The 9,980-nt window shown below is 39.2% G+C and overlaps 1 protein-coding gene across 3 annotated transcripts in view; it reads right to left on the bottom strand.

Annotated features, from left to right (window-relative positions):
• Positions 1-9,980, bottom strand: part of LOC102293437 (calcium-dependent secretion activator 1) — a 338,778-nt gene that overhangs the window by 138,570 nt on the left and 190,228 nt on the right. For all 3 annotated transcript variants that reach the window (XM_014339718.2, XM_042228110.1, XM_042228111.1), the window contains exons 9-10: positions 9,286-9,394; positions 8,303-8,515 (exon numbers count right to left, since the gene is read on the bottom strand). In XM_014339718.2, coding sequence (XP_014195204.2) covers positions 8,303-8,515; positions 9,286-9,394 — 322 coding nt within the window. The remainder of the gene's footprint in view (positions 1-8,302; positions 8,516-9,285; positions 9,395-9,980) is intronic.

Genomic DNA, 9,980 nt, shown 5'->3' with positions numbered 1-9,980 from the left:
GTATCTGGAATGAATTTTAGGTCTCTACGTCCATCCCATGGGGAATGGGAGCAGTAACAAAGGTGTTGCGTTTATATTTTTGTTGAGTGTACATTCACACTCCGATGGATGGATCGGAGAGCAACTTGGGGTTAGTATTTGACCATGCAGACTGGAGGAGCCAGGAATCGAACCACCAACCTTCCGATCAGTCGGTGACCTGCTCTACCTCCTGCGCAAAAGCCGCCCTCATTATTTTTGCAGCAGCACAGCCACCCAAGCAAGCTCCTCACTAGTCTTGCCACCCAGGTTAGCCAGAGACTGAGGCCAAGACAGCAAACCCAGAGACTGAGTACCCTGAACAGTCCCAGCTCTGAGGGTGAGGGGAGCCTGGCCACATCCTGAACATCTGCCTCCACAGTCAGCTGTATGCCCAATCTGTGCTGCCTGAGAATACCGTGCAACGTGAGAATCCTGGGCCCCATGCACAGGGCATCCTGTATAGCCTGGGATAGCTTCTCTCCATTTCTTTGCCCTCATGAGCAGCCCCAGATTTTGAGCCTTGTTAAGCCTCTGTAACAGGCCACTCCCCAGAACTGTTCTGCAGCCAGAGTTTCTGGCCCCCTGGCCCCCTTCACCCACTAAAGTTAATTTTAACTTTTCTTTGGAGCATCCGTTCCACATTAAATAAAGGTTCTTTTTTTTTTTTTAAATCACTCCGTCTGACAACTCTGCAGACAGAGTAAGTAAATTGATATTATTTATTACTAATGTCCATTAGGGGAACACAAAGACATGACCTACTCTCCCCACAGATGTTCTTTCAGAAATGGTGATATATTCTGGCTATATTCTGGAGAATTGATTGGACAGTAGGTGTTGAGTTAATACTTGTTAATCTCTTATCTAGAACTTGACCTACTTGACCAGGTTAATCTCACAACATAATTTACTATGGTGATTTACCCTGGTAAGAAGGGATCCAACTTCATAGTACAGAGAATCCAGGGTTAACCCTGAAGTTATCTGGATAACCCAAACCCCTGCTTGTCAGTACAGGCCTCAGTGACCGTATTTCATTCTAAAGTGATATGAAAAGTGAAGAGTAGGGTAAGTTTTTTTAACATGTTGACCAGTGACAGTCTCAATCCAGCATGCATGCCAAATGATGCAAATCTATTCTATCTCTACTTTTAAGATTAGGTTTAAAAAGCATATAGTTAGGGCTGGACCAGGTGACCCTGAATCCTTCCGTAGTTATGCTGCAATAGGCGTAGGCTGCCGGGGATTCCCATGATGCATTGAGTTTTTCCTTTCCTCACTCACTATGTGTTAACAGACCTCTCTGCATTGAATCATATCTGTTATTAATCTCTGTCTCTCTTCCACAGCATGTCTTTATCCTGTCTTCCTTCTCTCACCCCAACCAATCACAGCAGATGGCCCCGCCCCTCCCTGAGCCTGGTTCTGCTGGAGGTTTCTTCCTGTTAAAAGGGAGTTTTTCCTTCCCACTTTCGCCAAAGTGCTTGCTCATAGGGGGTCATATGATTGTTGGGTTTTTCTCTGCATGTATTATTGTACGATCTAATGTACAATATAAAGCACCTTGAAGCAACTGTTGTTGTGATTTGGCGCTATATAAATAAAATTGAATTGAAAATTGAAGTGAATATTCACCGTGGCAACCCCTTTTGGAAATAAACAAGCTGCCAAAAGAAAACAATTCACAAGTACACAAGATGGGTGGCTTTGAGGCCATTTATGTATTACTGGTGCAGGATCTGAATCCTGAAATATTTCTGACAACAAGCATATTCAACTCAATTCAGTTTAATAATAGATAGAAAACCCCAGCAATCAGACCACCCTGTATGAGCAATCACTTAATGAACATGGGAAGGAAAAACTCCCTTTTTCCCTTGTTCCCTTTGTTTCCCCAGTTGTGTCCCTTTCGTTGTCCTGTCCCACTGTGCCCTGTAGTTTGTCTCGTTTTCCCGAGTCAGTCATGTCTCCATGTTTGTTTCCCTCTTTGTCTATGTCAAGCTGGTGTGTCATAGTCTCTGTCGGCTATTCCTGTTTATTGTAATAGTCTCTTGTCCTCTGAATTGTGTTCAGTTTTGGTTTCCATTATGTGATTAAGTGTATTCAGCTCAGCTGTTTCTCTCCGGGTGTCTTCACTTTGCTCTATTCCTTTTTGTGTATTTAAACCCTTTGTTTGTTTGTATTCCTGTATTCCTCTGTGTTTCCTTTCCGTTCCCTTCACTTCCCTTGCTTGCTCTGCTCCGGTTCCAGCTTTGGTACTCTGTTATCTTCTGCAAGTAATCAGCAATAAAGTTAAAATCATTTCATGTCTCAACTTGTCCCGATTCCTGCATATTGGGTCCAAAACCTGACAGCAGCACAGCATTACACGACAATAGAGATGAATCCATTGCCAAATAGTCCATAAGAGGATTATTCATAACCTTCACTATTGCGTCTATACTGTGATGAATACTGAAACCTGATTGAAACTCCTCAAATAAACCATTAATCAGCAGATTATCTGTCAGCTGTTTTATAATAACTCTTTCAAGATTTTTTAAGTAAAATGAAGGTTGGACATTGGCCCATAATTAGCTCAGACAACCGGGTCAAGTGATGGATGTGGAGACAGAATTATTTATGAATAGTGAGACTTCTTTCATTCTTCATTTAATGGGGTATAATATACATGCTGACAGTTCAGAGGAAGTAATTATTAAACTTAACACGTTTTTTCAATATTCTGCTGAAGGGCAGTGAATGTTTATAGATATTAGGCATTGCCGCATCTTTTTCTGTGTTATTTGTCAAGACTAATAAAGACAGTAAATTATAATTAATTCTAAAGCTAATGTAAACATAAACAAAATCATTGTTTAGTTATAGGCAATAAAAAGAAATATGGGTTTAATGTGGGCCAGAACAATCTCAAATGGCATTCCAGGATTTGAAGTTATTGACAAATGCTGAGATGTCAAGGTTAGGCTTTTGTAATGATACTAAGCAAGTTCTTTTTGTCATCTGCTGCACCCTTTAAATACATCCTTCATTTGCCTGTCATGTTTTCAAGCATTCATATTTGCATTTCAAACAGCTTAGCTAATATCACCAATGAACAACTTTGTTACAAGCTGTTTTCTCCAGTTTCCCAGTAGGTACAAGAAAAGTTGCTGGATCTAAAAAAAAAAAAAAAAAACCCCAAACAAACCAGTGTTGTGATTGTGACTATGTCATTACTTGACTCTTCTGGATGGAGAAACATATTAAAATGTGAATGCAAGTGAGGAGAATGAAAGATTATTCTGCAAGGAAGGGCTTCTCAGCAAATGATCTTTAACAAACCGGAGATTAAATACTAACATGTAATTTTCTTATTTGTGTTTTTGCACCAGTACACCCGATCTTGGTTTTCTCCACCTAATTCCACTGGGGGGTGACAAGATGTTATATTATTCATTACTCCGTTCCAGGTGTGAACTGGCAAATAGCTATTTGGTAACATTGACTGATTGCTACCCAGTTTAATTGTGCAGTAACCACACTGTATTATTCATAGTTTGGCACTTATACCTTGGTAATTACCAGCTGCTGGGACTCAGTGGGAATCCAGTGGTTGTGTCAGAAACAACTTGCTCAGTAAATTTACTTACACTTCATTAGGTGTATTGGTCTCAAACCAATTTTTTTTAAATGGTAATTGTTTTATGCTATATTGAAATCTTGCTGAATTATTTTTGTGTCTGATTAAATGTTCCATAAAAGGGTTTTTGTTTAAAGTTTCTTACTAACCACAGATTCTAATTTTGTCTGTGAGGACAAACACAAATACGTTGCTGATGAAAATTTTATTTGACTTTAGTGCAATTCTACCTAAACTTTGAATGCAGAGTGTTCTTCAAATTCCTCTCAACACTACGTAGACCTTTCACAGAATGATTGTGTAACAGTGAAATTGTAGATTCTTATTGTTCATTTAAAATGAAATTGAAATTAAGTTAAAATTCCACAAATAATGGCTCTTTGTAGCACTTGTAAAATCATGTTTACAATTTTAAAATCCACATTCACAGAGTTGTAAATGTTTCCATAACAAACTTGGAAACAAAAACGCAAAGGAAAAAGAACTTGTTTTTTACTAGGCAGTAAAGAAGGTGAAGAGGAGGAGTGATGGAGAATAGGATAAAGGAAACGTTAACGTCAGATTGGTATTTACTATTTGGAAAGCTTCAGTGCTGACAGCCAGCTGAGATTGCTTCTATTCGATGAGTAATTCACAAACCCTACCAACAGTATTTTCATGTCTTTATCACACTATTGAGATTTGTGTATCTTAGAAAATTTAAATGCGGCGTAACTGCTTCTGCTTACTGAAAGCTATGTACATGCAGAAGAGAAGACCCCTTTTTTTTGACCAAGTATGAAAACGACACCATACATTTGTATGATAGTCAAACTAAGGGGAACTGCAGTGATCGTGAAACGGGTTAGACAAGAAACTTGCCACTATATTGCATGTACCTTATTGGAGGTGATAGACCCCTCTAAAATATAACTTCCATAATATTGATATTTAATAATTTAATAGGATTGTGAAAATTTGTAAGAATAAAAGTACAGGAATCAATGTTTGCGGATCTTTATATATAGAACTGTAAAGTATACATGGAGCTGAGGGGACAGGGATCAGCCTACCCTCTGCCTCTCCTGCTTCAGGGTTTAAATTCAGTGGACAACATGATTGTAATTCTTAGAATAAAGCACCGAATGAACATGCTGTGATATATGTGAGCTTGTGTATAAGTTAATACACAAAGGCTCGTATGAAATACAGTGGTGGGATAATACCCACTCATCCTAGCAGACTACAGTGTCTTTGATTATTTGACATGACATGGACGGCTAAAAGTTGTAGTGATAAGTTTTTCATTACAGGCATGAACATCGTGGTAAGTTTGACATTTAATTATTTCTTTGAACTGTTCTTTTTCCTGAGTGGAATGATTGTATACCATAAATATGTAATTACTTTAAAATAAGAAGTAAGTGAACAAGTTTGAATTCAATTTGAAGTTTCTCTAGTTCAGAGGGTCAAAATCATATAGAACGGCTTAAACATATTGACAAACACCCCACTAATATTTGATTATGTGTCCCATACCAAGTTGTGCCTCAACCAGATGCTTTTGGTAGCCATCAATCAGCTTCTGGTATAATTGTGGCTGGATATCTGACCAGACTTCTTGGCTGGTCAAATATCAAATCCCCTCATCTGGGACTCTTCTCAGCTCTTTCTGGGACAGTGGCGCGGCTGCCCCTCTGTTGGTCTTCTTTGGTCTCTTGTGTTCTGGGGGCCTCTGGATGTCTGGAGTCTTGATCTCCTCCATACCTGCTTCATACCCTGGAGGACGGGGCTGTGGCTCCCCACACCCTCTAGCAGATCATTACATGAAGGAACCTTTTAAAAAAAGCGTGTTCATGCTCACAGGTGTACACACGGGTGCTCACACACACAAACTACACCCTTTTTGGCTCCTACCTCAAAGCACACTGTGTTCTGTCGATCTTACGTGCTGCACAATAATATTTAATATTTAGTATTTACTGTCAGATTCCCATATATCATTGTGATGTTGTTTATTCTATTGCTCTTTTTTTCTTTCTTCTGCTTGTTTTCTCTTTTTTCTTTCCCAACAGGTGATCCAGGTGATTGATAGATGGATTTTTTGTCTGCTTATTTTGTTGTTTTTTGTTTTTTGCCCTTTATCCCCGTCCCTCTTCCCCGCTGTTTTTCTTTTCTTTCCCTCTTTCTTTCTCTCCTTTCTTTTCCCCAGTCAAATCTGTCCCGTATTTAACAAGTAAAAATAAAATAAAATAAACAATAAAAGGTGAATCAAATGGACCATTACGGCAAGGCTGGGATGGTTTATTTGGTAAAGTAAATCCATTGGGCATCTTTCTTTGCCTTTAGACAATAATTCTGATGCAAAAGAGCCAAACGGGACAGGCAAAAAAATAAAAAAATAAAAATAAATATCAAATACTGATAGAATTCATTTAAATTGGTTGATCGGGCTTTTAAGAATAGTCCACTAATTTTTATGGTTGAGTTCGGGACTCATAAGGTTCAGAACCTTAATGTAAGCCTGCTTTATCCATTCCAGAACCTGTTTGTTTTTTGGGGGGGGGGATCATTGTCCTGTTGGAACACCCAGCTGTTTCCAAGGTTCAACTTTCTAGCTGCTGATCTAAGGTGAGGTTAGAGACCTCCTTCTTCATCTTCGTTATTCTGTCTGCCATTTACTTTGTGCAATGTACCAGTAACACTGGCAGAAAAACTGCCTCAGAGCATATTACCATTAACATTGTACCAAAAATCGCACCTTTACTCCTCATCATTGTGCCCAAATAGGTCAATCTTCATCTTTTCTGACCATAATGCTTTTCTCCGTTTGAGCAGCTGGAGCTTGATTCTTCCTTGGTGTGGCACCGTCTCAGTCCATAGCCATATAAAACTTACTTCCCTGTGGACAGTGAAGCTGGTGTTCAAGCAGTTTCAAATCAGTGGCAAGCTTCGATGGTTCCTGGACATCCTAACCAATTTTCTCATTCTGAGGGCAACAGTTTTGTTTGGGGTCTTATTCCAGAACTTAGCATAGTGCATAAGTAACTTTTGTACACTTATTTGAAATACTTCATTGTCCACAGTGGAGACTTGAACCCATGAGACTAAGATTAAGACTCAGTTGCTCTGCCAACTAAGCCAACCATTCAAACAGTTCAAGCAAATCATTTTAAACCCCAAATTACCATGACACTTGTGCTTATTATGAGTGTATGTCAACTTCTGGGCACAACTGTGACTGCGTATAATTCTGAAACTTTGACATGCATTTTATTTCCTGTTGATTAGGTAACTCGTTTATAGGTTGTTTGGTATGATAACTGTTGAATATTTCACAGTCAGTTTGAATGGCACACTGCTTAGATCTTCATAAAGTGCATTTTAGTTGCTGGGAATAAACTACCAGATTTCTAGAGACATTTCTTTATGTTAGCCACTCGTCACATAACAACTGAATGTTATAATACTGAAACAGGTCAATGTCACCAGTGTGAGTCTGACTGGATTCAGTAAATTGTATCGAAATGAAAATCTGTAGAAAACTTGTAACATAAACACATGATAATGGATGTGTTTACGCATGTTTTCTCAACTCATACAAAAATGTACTCACTGCTTCTGCTACCATGTCTTTAGCACAGACTCTGCATGAATGAATTAATTTATGCTTTCATTTGCGCCCCCTCCAATCTGACATGGCCCCAGCTGTACTAACTAATTTGCATAACGTTAAAAAACACAATTATCTTTTACAGTCAACATCTTTGTTTCTTCTGTTATTGCTTGTTTCTAGGCAACCAGGATCTGAGGAAAACACAAAATGATGCAGTGTACTACAACATCTGTCTATGTTTTTATGGCTATGCCAGAGGATATTTGCACAGTACCCAAATGTTGTCCACATGAGGAGGGGTTTTTTGTACTGTAATGAAAAGGCTACTAATACAATTCCTGTTAAGAACTAGACACACTTTTATCTCCATTAAAACCAAACAATAAAAAACATACAAAACCTGGTCTGTTGTGCAACATTCTTGTAGCCTGATCCATCCACTGCCTCAAGATAATAAACGTGAACACAAAAGTAGAGGCAAATCATCTGATTTCAGCCTGCAGAAACGTGATAAGAAGACTGCGTTCTAAAAGCAGCAAGAGTGATCAGCAACAAAAATGAGAAGGAGACAGAAAAGGGAAAAAGCACTTACCACTTAATCCAGCTAAAAGTAGGGTCAGGGTTTAAAAGGATGAGAAGAGAAGGAAAAAGGAACAGAGAAACATAAAGACACACAGCAAAGCCACCAACACTTTTACAAAGAGCCAAGCAACATGCAACTAAACAGTACCCAAATGGACTAAAGGTAATAATTTTGTTGTTTAGAAAGCATAATGCTGTGAGGACAAAGACAGAACAAGACATGATGCAGCTAAGACCAAAAACCCCACAAAATAAAATCTGTTTCTCATCTCATCTCTCTCTCTCTCTCTCTCTCTCTCTCTCTCTCTCTCTCTCTCTTTCTTTGAATTTGAGTGATTTAAAAAAGAAACTTGACAGAGCCAGTATCAGTGCCAGAAAATCAAATCATGAAAAAAAAAAAAGTGGACCGTGAAATCCTGTTTTTGACCAAGAATTTGTTAAAAACTTAAAGGCAAATACAAATATGAGAGCTGAAAACTTACAGAACTGAGATATAGGTGCATCGAGCTGTGGTGTTGTGCCTCCCCTTGCGTTGAGTTTCTGGACCTGGGTCGGAGGGACGGGCTTGTGGGACTGACCAGTGGCCCGGTACATTGCCTGCACCCATAGGATACGGTCTTGCTCGTCATCACTGGCAAAGATCACAGTGTCACCCTCTTTTACTGCATTGAAAAATGTTCTGCCACCGTCGAGACCTGAAAAATAAACAAGGGAAGAACACTTGGTGTGGAAACCAGTTAACATTATAAGAAGATTACAAATATTTACCAGTAGCCCAATTAACCTAAACCCACTAACTGCATGTCTTTGGACTATAAGGGGAGTACCTGGAGAGAAACTACATGCAAACACAGAAAGGCCACAGACAGATCCTGGATTTAAACCCAGGACTTTTTGTTAATCACCTCAATATCATGCTGCCCCAGATATTACTGTCATAATTTTAATTACTATTTTTTTTTTCTTCACAGATATGGGATAGACAAAGTGTCTTTTTTCACTTCTGTTTTCTCCCTTTCTCTTCCCAACATAAACCAAAAGCAACAATTAGTTGGGTTGGTCTGACCTCTGTTCAGAATGAAGCTAGGTGGAGCAACACTGTCTTCAATGTCATGCTGCTCTGTTGTATATTAATTGCCCCTTAGGGATAAATAAAGTCTTTCTGATTCTGATTCTGAACACTTGGAATTATGTGAATTCTATTTGTTTTATGTGCAAATAAAACCATGATTTTCCTTTCATATCCACGGATAAATCCATCAATATTTCTGAGACTTATCTTTGGCTCCACAGACCTAAGTGAACACTGTTGGAGTTTTCAGTCATACAGAGTTTGGATCTAATCAGGCAACGTGACCTTGGGACTATGGGTATGTCAGCCAATTTGGAAGTCAAACTGTGAAATTAGTCCTTGGACATTGCATGTTATCATCCACTGTGCCGCTGTGTGTGTTTGCACCGTTACCTGGCTGGGGGTCAGTATAGTCCACCGTGTAGCCCTCCAGCTGAAGGAGTTCTACAGGCTCGGCCTTCTTCTCTCTGTAGCTGCACATGGCAAAGGTGTACTGACTTACCTACACCAGTCACAATGAGAGGAAATATTCAGTTATCAGAACATGCTAAGAGTTGAACACAGGAAATCCAAATCCTCCTCAAGTGTCAATTAATGTACAGTAGACTCCTGTCAACAAAGGAATATTTCTTCACATGACCACATAACATATAATAAGTGGTGGAGACTGGCCAATATAAAGGTCTGGAATTTTGCTTTTGGATGGTTTTATTCCCACTGTATATACAGATACAGCCACTTAAAATGGCTGTCTCATCCCTGACGGTGAATGGTGGATGCTTAACGGATTCCCGACCAATTACCCACCGGTTGTTTGGCAGCCGTAATGATATCCCCTGCCTGTCACGTGGATGATGCAACCATGAGTGGTAGTGCCCCTGAGCAGCATTTAGAAATGTGGTAGAAAAGTGGTAATGTCTTGCGGCTCCACTAGGGGGAGCAATGTGAAGGCGCATTCATTTACAGGGTGTGAATTAGGCTACTTTTGGTGATAGTACATTAAGTAAAACTAAAAATTTGGCATGATGTTAAAAATACAGAAATTGTTACGACTAAGCTGTTAATAAGAGATTAAAATAAATGTGGGC

Source organism: Haplochromis burtoni, unplaced genomic scaffold (genome assembly GCF_018398535.1).
Source record: "Haplochromis burtoni strain Fernald_Lab_line unplaced genomic scaffold, NCSU_Asbu1 Contig_304, whole genome shotgun sequence".
Taxonomy (NCBI): Eukaryota; Metazoa; Chordata; class Actinopteri; order Cichliformes; family Cichlidae; genus Haplochromis; species Haplochromis burtoni.
Note: the sequence above shows the minus strand (reverse complement) of the source record. Positions and strands in the feature narration are given on the sequence as shown.